The 14,803-nt window shown below is 37.0% G+C and overlaps 1 protein-coding gene across 1 annotated transcript in view; it reads left to right on the top strand.

Moving 5' to 3' along the window:
* Positions 1 to 14,803, top strand: part of GREB1L (GREB1 like retinoic acid receptor coactivator) — a 143,018-nt gene that overhangs the window by 14,786 nt on the left and 113,429 nt on the right. Inside the window, exons 4-5 of the mRNA XM_047087027.1 lie at positions 379 to 555; positions 3,105 to 3,227. Coding sequence (XP_046942983.1) covers positions 379 to 555; positions 3,105 to 3,227 — 300 coding nt within the window. The remainder of the gene's footprint in view (positions 1 to 378; positions 556 to 3,104; positions 3,228 to 14,803) is intronic.

The following is a 14,803-nucleotide window of genomic DNA, read 5'->3' as shown; positions in this document are numbered from 1 at the left end:
ATCTAATCATCTGTGACAGTGCACGTGGTGGGTAGGGCAGAGAACCAGGGCCAGCAAGTTCTCTAAGAAGGGAGTGTGTGGGGAGGAAATCATGGGCATCTCTAGAAGCAAACTTTTTCATATTTTTATGTCAACTGTATGAATTCTATCACATGCTACTATCCACTCTATTTTCTTAGCCATTAAACTTAGAGCAGAATTTAAATTACTTTCAGTCTTCCACTATTATAAAATAATTCTGCTAAAAAAAATTGGTGTTTTTCCTTGAGGTTAGGAAATTATTGGGTCAAAAGCACTGAATATTTCTATACTTTTCATATGTAAAAGTATTGTATCAATTTACAAATCCACCAGTAACTTTGGTTTGTCTTCTTTCAGGGTTTTCTGGAAACTGTATCGGCTGTGGAGAAAGAGGATTTCGGTATTTCACAGAATTTTCCAACCATATTAACTTGAAGCTCACCACCCAGCCAAAGAAGCAGAAGCACTTAAAGTACTACCTAGTCAGAAGCTCCCAGGGTGTACTGTCGAAGGGACCTCTTATCTGCTGGAAAGGTAGCGTCAACTTCTGGGAGGGAAAGGGAAGGGAAAGGAATGAGGATGTTACAGTAAGGACAAGTGGCCTTCTGGGGTTCAGAATCAGGTATGATGTATGTAAATATCCCAAGTTCAGAAGACTATCCAAAGATGTGAAGCTCTCTGGCAGGTTATTTGACTTGCTTCTTTCTTTCTTTTTTTTTTTTTATTTTTTTTTTAACGTTTATTTTTGAGACAGAGAGAGACAGAGCGTGAATGGGGGAGGGTCAGAGAGAGAGGGAGACACAGAATCTGAAACAGGCTCCAGGCTCTGAGCGGTCAGCACAGAGCCCGACGCAGGGCTCGAACTCACGGACTGCGAGATCATGACCTGAGCTGAAGTCGGACGCTTAACCGACCGAGCCACCCAAGCGCCCCAACTTCTTTCTATTTTCAATAGAGACTATCCAGGTTTAGAAAAAGTGCATGTCTCTTTATATTTGTCTCTTGGGAGGGTGGAGTACAGGAGGACTCTTTTCAGCTTTCCTGTCACTTAGAGAGGACCTCAAAGTGTCATTTTTCTGGTTAGATGCTCTTTTCTATTTTATTTAGGTTCTTTGGTAATTCTCAAGCATATAGTTTTCTGTTTTCATTAGAACTAAGCATACTTTGAACAAATAACGCTTCTTCATAATACCTTAATACCTGGGGGAAACACATTATTAAGTTGGCAAAGTTGTTTTTTTTTTTTTTTAAGTGTAGAAGAACTTAACTAACTTATTTGTGGATCTGAATCCAGTTGAAATCTCACATCTTCATGTAGTTGATAGGATTTACCACAAGTTCTATTCATTGTTCTAATGCAGTGGAATATCTAATCCTTATTCTTTTGAGCAGTTACTTAGATGCTGAGATTTTTCTTAATTATCAATATTATTATATTATTAAAGATGATATAATAATTGTCTTTAATGCTTCCATTTGTTGTCTGTGCAAGATTTTGGCCTGACCATAAGAAATAGCATAATAAATCCAAATTATAAATGACTTCAGATTTTCCTCTGAGTTTTCCACTGTAATTACTCTTGGGTGCATTTGAAATGACATTATATAATTCCTTAGGAAATAGCTGCATGTTCCAAGATAGGCACAATCATCCTGAATGGCTTTTGAAGGTTCACATTTTTAAAAAATCTTTTAAAAGATTTTATTTTTAAGTAATCTGTACCCACAATGTAGGACTCAAACTCACAAACCCAAGATTAAGAGTCACACACTCTACCAACTGAGCCAGCCAGGTGTCTGAAGCCTCACATTTATAGAAGTTACTATTTTAGAATTAAGATTGTATATGCATATGTATCCATATATGCAGATATGGAGATATGCAGATATGCAGACATAGAACATCAATATAAATGTATGCATACGATACACATAATGTGGAGGTATCCTTGTAGGCCAAAGTACAATTGCTTTTCAAGGAAAATCCTAGCCAAGGTGGTCATAGAAAACTGTGTCCAACCTTGCATATATCTGATAAACTTGGAAACTCTCTAAAGGACCCTCTATAATTAACTGTCATTTACAACCATTTATATTTCTTTTTCACATGCTACCTTTAAAAACTAACATAGTGTAATGTGTGGTATAATTTAGTTAGAAGTTATAGCCCTACATGGTTTCTTAGTATTTGCTATCTACTTGACTCAGTTCAAAGTATTATTAAAGTATCATGTTAGAGCTCCATTAGTATTGGCTTACCTAAAATGAAGCTTGGTGTTGCATGATCAGAAATCACCTAGAATATTGTGTACCTATTTCCTTTGATACAAACTAAGAGTAATAAGAATTTGAGCATTTCTGGGACACCTGGGTAGCTTAGTTGGTTGAGCGTTGGACTTTGGTTCAGGTCATGATCTGTTCATGAGTTCAAGCCTTGCATCAGGCTCACTGCTGTCAGCATCAAGTCTGCTTGGGATTTTCTATCCCCCTCTCTCCCTGCCCCTCCCCTGTTCTTTCTCACTTAAAAATAATAAGTAGGCTTAAAAAAAAAGAATTTGAGCATTTCTAATTTTTCTCCTCTGACTATAAATTTTTCTTTGCTTCAGCTTTTGGACATAAATTAAGGTTGAGGTGAGAATATTGAAGACAACCTATATAGATTCCTGTTCCACACTAAGTTGATCCTTGACGGGAGGTTAACTGGTGTTTGAAAGCTTATTTTTTTAAAAACAAATTACTGATATTTTAGCCTGCCTTATCCATAAAACTAGCATGATTATATTGGTTATGAGTAATTTTTCCCCTGGGAGCTAGTCTGTGAAGAACAAAAGCCGGATCTTTTTTCTTTCTTTCTTTTTTTTTCCTTCTAAACATGACATCTGGCCCTGGGAAGACAAAGTGAATTCACCATCTTGAACATTCTGTTGGAGTCAGGATTAGAGGAGGGGAAACCGCCAATAAGGAACATGGTTGCTACTTAAGGAACAGTAGTTTATTTTAGAGATTTTGTGGATTGTGTTCTCATCACCTGCTTTGACAGGGTATTGGTCTCCTCCCATAATATAATTCTTACTCCTTCCCAGAATGTAGAAGCCGACAATCCTCTGCCACTTGCCACTCTATGAAACCAAACTCTTCAGTATCATCAACTGTGACACCAGAAAATGGCACAACTAATGGATACAAGTCAGGATTCATTCAGACAGGTATGGGATATTTACTTTTGGAATTTCAAGCAGCCAGATGTATGTTTAGTGGTTCACTTTAAAAATGACTGTTGGCTGGTTTGAATAGAAATGTTTTAAAACAAGTATTACCTGAGTTACTATTAGAGTTAGAAGTCAGCACTGAGATGGGTTAGTTCATGGATAAGAAATTTAGCTCAAGCATAGGACCTATCTCTAGAAAAGTCTAACAGTGGGCAATAAGTAGAAATCCAGACATGAGGAAAGTCTGTCTCATAGCTATCAGGTGGCATATACTGGGGACATAACTCATGAAGACTGGAGTTCTAGGGTAGGGCTCTAAACTAAGCCCACAGAACATTACAGGGAGTATTGCACCAACTGGTATATTAAGTAAGGTCCCAAGGTAGGACTGAGGATCACAGTGGAAGAATCCACTAGTTTCTAGTGGTTCAAGATGGAGGCTGGGTTACAAATAACCAGATAAAATTTTAGTGCCTGAAACCAGGTTATACTATCAGGGCAGGATCAGCAGAAGGGCCACACTGATACTGAACAGATAAGTTGCCAGTCTAAGGCTTCTAAAAATTCCTCCAGTGTAGAGAGTTGTACTAGCCCAGGCCCCAAGGACAGGATAAGGCTCCAGGTGGGACTTAATGTTTCCAGGTGGCTGGAGGGCTGGAGGGCTGTAACTGAAAATATCACTGCAGATAATATTTAAGAAAATTATTCATGGAATGCAAGCTGGTGCAGCCACTCTGGAAAACAGTATGGAGGTCCCTCAAAAAAACTAAAAATAGAACTACCCTACAACCCAGCAATTGCACTAATAGACATTTATCCAAGGGATACGGGTGTGCTGTTTCAAAGGGACACATACACCCCCATGCAGCGCTATCAACAATAGTCAAAGTATGGAAACAGCCCAAATGTCCATCAATGGATAAATGGATAAAGAAGATGTGGTATAATGGAATTCTACGTGGCAATGAGAAAAAATGAAATATGGCCTTTTGTAGCAACGTGGATGGAACTGGAGAGTGTGATGCTAAGTGAAATAAGCCATACAGAGAAAGACAGATACCATATGGTTTCACTCTTATGTGGATCCTGAGAAACTTAACAGGAACCCATGGGGGAGGGGAAGGAGAAAAAAAAAAAAAAAAAAAGGACGTTAGAGTGGGAGAGAGCCAAAGCATAAGAGACTGTTAAAAACTGAGAACAAACTGAGGGTTGATGGGGGGTGGGAGGGAGGGGCGGGTGGGTGATGGGTATTGAGGAGGGCACCTTTTGGGATGAGCACTGGGTGTTCTATGGAAACCAATTTGTCAATAAACTTCATATAAAAAAAAAAAAAGAAGATGTGGTATATATATATGATGGAGTATTACTCGGCAATCAAAAAGAATGAAATCTTGCCATTTGCAACTATGTGGATAGAACTGGAGGGTATTTTGCTAAGTGAAATTAGTCAGAGAAAGACAAAAATCATATGACTTCACTCTATGAGGACTTTAAGAGACAAAACAGATGAACATAAGGGAAGGGAAACAAAAATAATATAATAACAGGAAGGGGGACAAAGCATAAGAGACTCATAAATATGGAGAACAAACAGAGGGTTACTGGAGGGGTTGTGGGAGGGGGGATGGGCTAAATGGGTAAGGGGCAGTAAGAAATCTACTCCTGAAATCATTGTTGCACTATACACTATTTTGGATATAAATTTAAAAAATAAAATTAAAAATAAAATAAAATCAGAAAAAAAAGAGAAAATTATTCAGAACCAGTCTAGGTTATATCTTAGGCAAGAAGGAAAGTATTTTAAAAGCATCTGTGAATTGTTTTCCAGTTCACTTGTTTTTTGTAAAGCATCATTTTACTCATCTGATATGCAAATGTCGTAGTATAATGTGCTTTGCCAGCATCCCGTTACCCACAAGTTGAAAAGAAGGCTGTCTTCATTTATTTCACTACTTAGCATTCCTCTTTCAAGTTCATGTGAAATTTTGATGAGTTGATAAATTTTTTCTACTTACTTTCAAGAGATAAGTAGTTATTAGAAGGCATTTGCAACAATAGCAATGGTAACAAGGCTAACCTTATTTGGGGCTCTTCTAGCTATGTTTCTGTACTCAGATTTAAAAGGTCTGACTTTTAAAGTGTCCAAGAGATTTAGATAGAGGCTCTAATCTAAGAGAAGAGAGCATATCTCTTTAGAATAAATGAGAGAACATTGTGTTACTAGGTATTCAAGAAAGAAAAAAGTTGGCACTTGGCTCTAGGCATTGAAACATTAGTTAGCCTTCATTACAATAATGATAGACCTATATGTCTTTCCTAGAATATTATTTTAGTAACTTGTTTGATTCCATGGTATATTTTCTTCCATTAGACCTTGGGACTACTGAAATGTAATTTTAAAACTACACTATTAAAAATGAATAGTTAATTAATTACAGTAAAAACTTATGAAATATTTACTGTGTCCTAAAACCCTTGTCACATACTGGAAGGCAGGGTTCCAACACTTGACCAATGGCTCTGATGATTTAAAACCACTCATGTAGGGGATAAAAGCACAATAAAACATGTTACCTTTCTTAAAAGGGACAGGTAGATATATAAATAACCAGTTGTACCTGAAAACAATGAAAATATATTAACATGCTAATAAGCAGTAATGCAGTTTTAATTATATTAGGAAATATATTTTGAAAACAAATACTGCTCTGAAATAGAGGAAATCAAGTTTTAGGCTTTAGCAAAGCTCCATCAATTGCCATGAAGAGACACAGACAAGGCACTGACTGCCTCACAGTGAATACAAGTGGCCAAGATTCATGCCCATATCCTTGAGTATCCCTTGTGGCGATTTGACCATGAAATTAGCTGTTAACAATTTTAGGTGAGATCCATAGAATTTAATAGAAGAAAGTAGCTTTAAAAGTGAGACTTTGTATCTAAAATTTTCTTCTTGACAAATTAGGTTTATGACTCTTCAACAATAATTTCTTTCTTCCTACACATGTTGAAAGCAATAGGCTTTAAGACTTTCATGTTAGTATTATGAAATCATTGCAATCATAAGAGTATGTAGCATCTCCTTAGCTAATAGAGATTCATCTTTCTATAGAAGATTGGCTTATTTTTAAAAATGTTTTTAATGTTTATTTTTTGAGAGAGAGAGAGAGTGCACAAGCAAGGGAGGGGCAGAGAGAGGAAGGAAACACAGAATATGAAGCAGGTTCCAGGCTCCGAGCCATTAGCACAGAGCCCAATGCAGGGCTTAAACCCACAAACCGTGAGATCATGACCTGAGCCAAAGTCAGACACTTAACCAACTGAGCCACCTGGGTGCCCCTAGAAGATTGGCTTCTTAATCTGCAGTCAATGACTGCCTGTAATCAACATTTCTTAGCCTGAAATGTAAGTAGGCACGTTGCATAGTATTTGAAGAAAGGATTAATGTGCCATTTACACAGTTTTGTCTTGAATTCCACCTGCCAAGCTCCGGATTTTATGTTCTGGCTGGCTTGCCACTTTTCCTTTGCATATTATTTTCAACATATTTATGTCATTGATAATTCAAACTTTAGTCAACAATCCCAGTAAAACAGTTTCTCATTGTGGCTGAAGATGGCTGTGTAGTTACCTACCTATACTATACCCACATACCACATATAAATACATACACACGTATATATTTTGTGTTTAATCAAGACAAGAATTCAAGAATCAATAAAAAAAAAACCCTTGCCTACCTGAAGATCTTGAGTTTATCTTCCATGTTTTCTTCTGAAAGTTTTGTTGTTTTATCTCTTGCATTGAAATCTATGAGCCACTTTGAGTTAATTTCTGTGCACAGCGTGAAGTGAGCATCTAAGTTCATCTTTTTGCATGTGGATATACAATTGTTCCTATCTTTGAACAAACTACCATCTTTGAACAAACTACCTTCTTGTCAGTGAATTGCACTTGTCAAAAATCAATTGACCATAAATATAAGGATTTATTTCTGGAAAATGGATGAAATGGACTTCATCAAAATTCATGACTTTTACAGTTAAAAAGGCAACATTAAGAAAATGAAAAGACAAGTGGCAGAATGGGGGGGAATGTGTGAAACACATATTTGACAAAGAATTTGTATCCAGAATTTACAAAGAACTCTTATAACTCAGTATTAAGAGGACAATAAGTCAAAACATGAGCAAAGGATTTGGAATAGACACTTTTCATGGACTATATACAAATGGCTAACAAGCACATGAACAGATGCTCAACGTCACTAAGGAAATGCAGATCAAAACCACAATGAGATACTACTTCACACCCACTAGAATGACCATAGTCAAAAAAGATGACAGTAAGAGTCTGTGGATATGGAGAAATTGGAACCCTCCATACATTGCTGGTAGTAATGTAAAATGTGGCAGCCACTTTAGAATACAATTTGACAGATTCTCAAAAGTTAAATATAGGGGTGCCTGGATGGCAGTCGGTTGAGCATCTGACTTCAGCTCAGGTCATGATCTCGCATTTGTGGGTTCAAGCCCCACACTGGGCTCTGTGCTCACAAGCTAAGAGCCTGAAGCCTGCTTTGGATTCTGTGTCTCCCTCTCTCTCTGCTCCTCCCCTGCTTGCACTCTGTCTCTGTCTCTCAAAGAGTAAATAAAAAGTAAAAAAGTAAAAAAAAAAAAAAGTAAAAAAAAAAGTAAATAAAAATGTAAACAAAAAAAAGTTAAACTATTATATAACTCAGGAATTCTACTTCTGAGTATCTACCCAAGAGAGATGAAGACATATCCTCACAAAAAATTTCATGCAAATGTTCATAGCAGCATTATTCATTATAGGTGAAAATGGGAAGCAACCCAAATGTCAATCAGCTTGTGAACAGATAGACAAAAATGTAGTGTATCCATACAAGGGAATACCATTCAGCAATAATAGAGAACAAACTGCTGACACATGCTGAATCATGGATGAACCTCAAAAACACTGTGCTAAGTGAAAGAAACCAGACAAGAGAGACCATATACTGTATGATTTTGTTTATGTGAAATGTCCAGAAAAGGCAAATTTATGGTGACAGGATATAGATTAGTGGTTGCCTGGGACAAGGGATAGGAATAGAAATTAATTAAAAAACAAGCATTCAAGTTCTTATTGGGGGAATGAAAATGTTCTAAAACTGATTTATGATGATGATTGCACCATGTAGTAAGTTGCTAAAAATAATTGAATTACACATTTGAAATGGGTAAATTTTATGATATATAAAATATACATTGATAAAGTTGTGGGGGAAAAGATTAAATAGTTGCTCTGAGAGAAAGATGAAATCCTTTGGAGTGGCACTATTTCTTATTTAATGCAATACAGTCTAATTTATTGAATATCTACTATGGAATGAGCACTGTTTCAGACCAGGTAGTAAATAGCACAAGACCTGGAGTCAAAGTCCTGGTATTCAAATACTTCATCTGAGTATATTTGTTGATGCTTGGGATAAGCCATTCAGTTGTTCTGTGCCTTGGTTTCTTTGTTTGAAAAACCAAAAATAACATCACCTATTTTGCAACTAAGGATTAACTCAATCTTGCTACCATACTTCTATTTGTATGACATTCTTCCCGATTATAATTGTTAACCATCTTATATGTTAGAAGCTCTATGTTCATTTGTTTATCCCTGTAACCCCTAGTACCTGGCAAATGCCTGGATAGAAATATTATCTGAATTCTATTTTTTATTCAAATTTAAAGTTAGCCTTTGGGGGATTATTAATTTACTGGTGTGTACAATTTTCCCAAATGAAGATGATATACTTACCTATGATCAAGAGGAAACATGTTTTTATGCCCTAGCCTATAGGGCAGTGTATGGATGAGCCACCTAATCTCTGCCCTTATGATTAATAGGATAATTTTTAAGAACACTATCAGACAGGGCCATTTAAAAAAATTTTCTTTTAATATTTATTTATTTTTGAGAGACAGAGTGTGAGCAGGGGAGGGGCAGAGAGAGAGAGGGAGACACAGAATTTGAAGCAGGCTCCAGGCTCTGAGCTGTCAGCACAGAGCCTGACGTGAGGCTCAAACCCACAGACTGCAAGATCATGACCTGAACCGAGGTTGGGGCTTAACCAACTGAGCAACCCAGGTGCCCCTCAGGCAGGGCCACTTTATGGGCTTTGGGCACATTTGCTTATGTGGGCCCTTTCTCCCTAGAACAGTATTTAAAAATACGTTTTGGGGCACCTAGGTGGTTTAGTTGGTTAAGCGTCCGACTTCAGCTCAGGTCTTGATCTCACAGTTCATGTGTTCGAGCCCCACATTGGACTCTGTGCTGACAGCTCAGAGTCTGGAGCCTGTTTCCGATTCTGTGTCTCCCTCTCTCTCTGCCCCTCCCCCATTCATGCTCTGTCTCTCTCTGTCCCCAAAATAAATAAACGTTGAAAAAAAAAATTTAAAAAAAAAATAAATAAATGTTTTATGACTGTGTTAATATAAAAAGGAATATTTAGTATTATATACTAAAATACTTCCTTCAGCCAAAAGCTCATTGTTTTCTTCTGATTTTAAAATAAATTAAAACATTTTCATGAGCCCCTAAAAGTATTATGGACCCAAAGAGTGGTGGCTTCTTGTCTAATGGGGAAGTTGGCCCTGTTATTGGAGACAGAGGTATTATACATGAAATGGGCTTTTCTTCTTTGTGAACCATGGTAGGCCCAAAGTAACATAAGCCCTGTACTGTCTTACTCTTGCATATTATAAGAACTAAAATTAATATGGGTGGCTCAGTTGGTTAAGTGTCCAACTTCGGCTAAGGTCATGATTTCACAGTTCATGGGTTTGAGCCCCACGTTGGGCTCTGTGCTGACAGCTTGGAGCCTGGAGCCTGCTTTGGATTCTGTGTCTCCATCTTTCTTTGTCCCTCCCCCACTCCTGCTCTGTCTCTCTCTCTCTCAAAAATAAACATTAAAAAAATATTTTTTAAATAACAAATGAAAGGACTTGCCCTATACTGTATGAAGCTCATGAACCTTTCCTAATAAAGACAGAGTGGACCTGTAATGGGAATAGACACAGAGCCACAGAACAGAGTAGAAAGTATAAAAAGCAGATTCACATGACGTATTTCATACTTAACAGAGGTGACCTGAAGATCAGTGGGACGTTTTCTTTCAATAAATGGTGTGTGGAAACTGTATATCCTATGTGGAAAGAAAAATAAAACTGGACCCCTATTTCCCACGATACACAAAATCAATTCCAGGTAGTTAGAAAATCTAAATGTGAAAGGCAAAACTGTCAAGCTTTTATAAGATATTGTAGAATATCTTAGGCATTATAGATACCTTAAAAACAGAGACAAAAAGTACGGCACATAGAGGAAAAGACTGTTGTTTCATTACATTAAAATTACAACTGTTGAAAAAAAATGTTTATTTATTTTGAGGGAGAGAGAGAGTGAGCAGGGGATGGACAGAGAGAGGACAGAATCCCAAATGGGCTCTGTGCTGTCAGTGCAGAGTCTGACGCGGGGCTCAAACATGAGATCATGACCTGAAGTCGGATGCTTAACCAACTGAGCCACCCAGGTGCCCCTAAAATTGCAACTTATAATTATTAAAAGACACCATGAAGAGAGTGAAAAATCAAGCCATGAACTAGGAGAACCCATGTAAAACATAAAACTGACGAGTATGAAGAGTATGTAAAGAATGCCTATGAAGGAATAAGAAAAAGATACAGTAACAGAAAAAATGAGCAAAGTCTTCACAAAAGTGGAAATACAAGGGGCCAACAAATACATGAAAAGATCATTAACCACTTTGGTAATTAGGGAAGTTACTTTAAAAATACAATGAGAGGGGCGCCTGGGTGGCGCAGTCGGTTAAGCGTCCGACTTCAGCCAGGTCACGATCTCGCGGTGCGTGAGTTCGAGCCCCGCGTCAGGCTCTGGGCTGATGGCTCAGAGCCTGGAGCCTGTTTCCCATTCTGTGTCTCCCTCTCTCTCTGCCCCTCCCCCGTTCATGCTCTGTCTCTCTCTGTCCCAAAAATAAATAAATGTTGAAAAAAAATTTTTTTTTTAAAATAAAAATAAAAATAAAAATACAATGAGATACCATTATACACAGACCAAATTGGCAATAAGTTGAAGTATGACAGCAGTAAATGCTGGCCAAGATTTCAAGCAACAAGAACACTGCTGGTGGTAGGAGTGTTAATTGGTGCCACCACTTTGCAAGTAATTTGCAACACATAGCCAAGTAGAAAATGTGCATATCCTGTCTTCCAGCTCTTCTACTCCATAAAGAAATTCTTACACATGTGCACCAAGAGATATATACAAGACTGTTCGTAACAGTGTTCTTCACAACTGGCTCAAAATGGACACAACTCAATGTTCATCAGCAATAGAATGGTTAAATAAGTTGTAACACATTTATACAATGAAATATCACTTGGCAATGAGAACGAACAAAATATACCTACGTGCAGCACAATAGAAGAATCTTACAAACATCATGTTGGGCAAAAAGCCATTTACAAAAGAATTCCTTTTCTAATAAAGAAAATGCCACTATATAGCAAGTATAAGGAATATGGCCCACTTTGTGGAAATGAAGAAACTAGGTAATAACAATGAAAAGTCATTTTTACTAATTATGTTAGCCACGACATTTTCTTTTAAGTGATATCCTTATCTAGGTTGACACTCTTAGCTAGGCTGGTAGAGGTGAACAGTGGTATAGTCTTTCAAGAGAGCAGTTTGGCAATATGTAACAAGAATATTAAAAATATTTATATCCTTTACTCTAGTAATCTCACTTTAGGGGATTAGCTGAGAAAATAACCTAAAATGGAGGTCAAGATAGTCACTGAAGTTATTTTTTATACTAACTAAAAAGAGGTTACCTTCATATAGAAACAACTGAGTACATCATAGCATGCTCACATGACAAAGATGTTTAAAAATATAATTATGGCACTATGCAGCCACATAGAATGTAATTCTGTTAACTAAAGTAATATTAAAGTGTTTTTTTTGTTATATCATGTACAAAATATAATGCAAATAAAATGTAGAAGAGTATATACTGACAGAAAAGAACACTGGTTTGTGGGAGAAGTGAAATTTTTAGCATGTTTGTTTCTATTTTTCAATTTTTTATTTTATATTTTTAATAGTTAAAAATTTTAAATTCTCAGGATTAAGCCAAATGTATAGCTCAGTAGAAAATATCTGCTTTTCCTGATCTTTCTTCAGCTTTCTACGCATGTGTAGAGAAAAGGACCGGTATTTAAGCATAGACAAGTCCAAGATACAGCTAGAAGGCAACAAAACCAGAATTTGAACGTTCTTTACTCACTACTGACAATTTTATTAATCAGTTACTAAGGACTAGGATCTGGGAATGTAAAGATGATATTGATTTCTACTTAGAATTCTGTAAAATTTTCCTGTGTCTTAGATTTTAAGAGTAAGAGACAGGAGGAGCAGAAGAAGAGGGGAAGAACTAAGGTTGAAAAATCAATAGCAGATCAACTTAATATTTGCTTCTGGCCAAAATGAATAAATAGGGACTGAATTTGGCCTCCCACCTGAAATAACTGAAAAAAAAAAAAACCCAGACAAAAATACATGAAAAATTAGTTTGAAGACACTTTATATCAGGCAATAAAAAACTGGTATCTGAGAGACAAGAAACAAATAATGTGAGTCTTACCATCACCTCAGCTTAGTGCTTTGAGTTTCCAGACCATGATTCAGGGAGGGGGAATTCTTGGGGGGCCTAGTAGATCCCTAAGTTAAGTAGAAGGAACTGAGAGAGCATAGGGAGACCAAAATAGCCAGAGTTCATAGGACCACGTACCAGAAAAGAGAGATGAACAGAGAGAGAGAATGTGCAGAGGGTTCCCTCAAATGTTTAGCACAGCACTGATTGATGCATACCATGCCAGGCTGGTAAAAAGGACCTTCCAAAACAATGAGAGGAAACATTGCTCAGCATTTACACAGGGCCAGGAACAGGGACTATTTCCACCAGCTAGACAGGAAAACCTCATAGTTCATCAGGCATTGACTAGAGTACTTAGAAAGGTCTTATTCCCATGAGGGAGAATACTTGGTTGTAGACTGAATACTGACTGCTCCAGACCTGCCTAAAAATGCCAAAAAACAACACCTCAAAGGATCAAAGGATTTTCAAGTAACTTAACTGCATTCCAGGACCAAGTTCAAGAATATTTATAGGAATTCAAAAAAATAACCCAGCCTCCAACAAGAGAATATTAATAATACCTGACATCCAAACAGAGATTACCAGGCACACAAAGAGGGAAGAAAACACAATTAATACTGAGAATACTAATCAGTCAAACCAACCAATAACTGGCATAGATGTTGGTATTAGCAGAGAAGGACATCAAGACAGTTATTATAAGTATATATCGTATGTTCAAAAAGTTAAGTAGATATGTAAGATATCTGACTTACAGCCAGTCTGCCTGGCTGACTCAGTCAGTACAACATGTGACTCTTGATCTTGGGGTTATGAGTTTGAGCCCCATGTTGGGTGCAGAGATTACTTAAAAATAAAAAATAATAAGTAATAGGGGCACCTGGGTGGCTCAGTCGGTTAAGCGTCTGACTTTGTCTCAGGTTATGATCTCACAGTTCGTGAGCTTGAGCCCTGCATCGGGCTCTGTGCTGATAGCTCAGAGCCTGGAGCCTGCTTTTGATTCTATGTCTCCCTCTCTCTCTGTCCCTCCCCACTTCACATACACTCTCTCTCAAAAATAAATAAAAATATTTTTAAAATAATAATAATAAGTAATAAAAATAGAATCCATAAAAAAAAGCCAAATCAAACTTCTAAAGATGAAAAGTACAGTGTTTGAAATGAAAAATACACTGATAAGGATTAACAATGGATTAGTCATTGCAGAAGAAAAGATTAGTAGCCTGCAGGCATAATAATAGAAACTGTCTACAATGAAACATGGAAAAGAAATAAAAAGAAAACAAAAAGAGCATCAGTGAACTGTAGGACAACTTCAGGCAATCTAATATATTGGCTAGTGGAGTGCCTGAAGAGGTGAGGGTGTGGGAGAGAAAAGATATTTGAAGACATAATGGCCAAAAGCCTCCCAAACTTGATGAAAATTATAAATTCACAGATCAAAGAAGTTCAATGAACCACAAGCAGAATAAACATGTAGAAAACTACACCAAAGCACATCATAATAAAGTTGCCTAGACCAACAAAAAGAGAATATCTTAAACACAGCAAGAGAAAAAGACACACACACAGGAACACAAGTAAGCATGATTTCATATTTCTAATAGGAACAATATACATAAGGAGATAGGGGAGCAACATCTAGAATTCTGTACTCAGCAAAAATATCTTTCAAAACTGAAGGTGAAATAAAGATATTTTCAGACATACCGAATATGAAAGAATTTACTACCAGCAGTTTCACACTACAAGAAAAGGAAGTATTTAGATGGATGGACAATGATACCAGACAGAAGAGAATCTGAATCTTTAAAAAAGAAGGGAAGAAAACCACTAG

Source organism: Lynx rufus, unplaced genomic scaffold, assembly GCF_022079265.1.
Source record: "Lynx rufus isolate CCGP_SWC_20201006 ecotype Redwood Valley unplaced genomic scaffold, mLynRuf1.p SCAF_22, whole genome shotgun sequence".
Lineage (NCBI taxonomy): Eukaryota > Metazoa > Chordata > Mammalia > Carnivora > Felidae > Lynx > Lynx rufus.
Note: the sequence above shows the minus strand (reverse complement) of the source record. Positions and strands in the feature narration are given on the sequence as shown.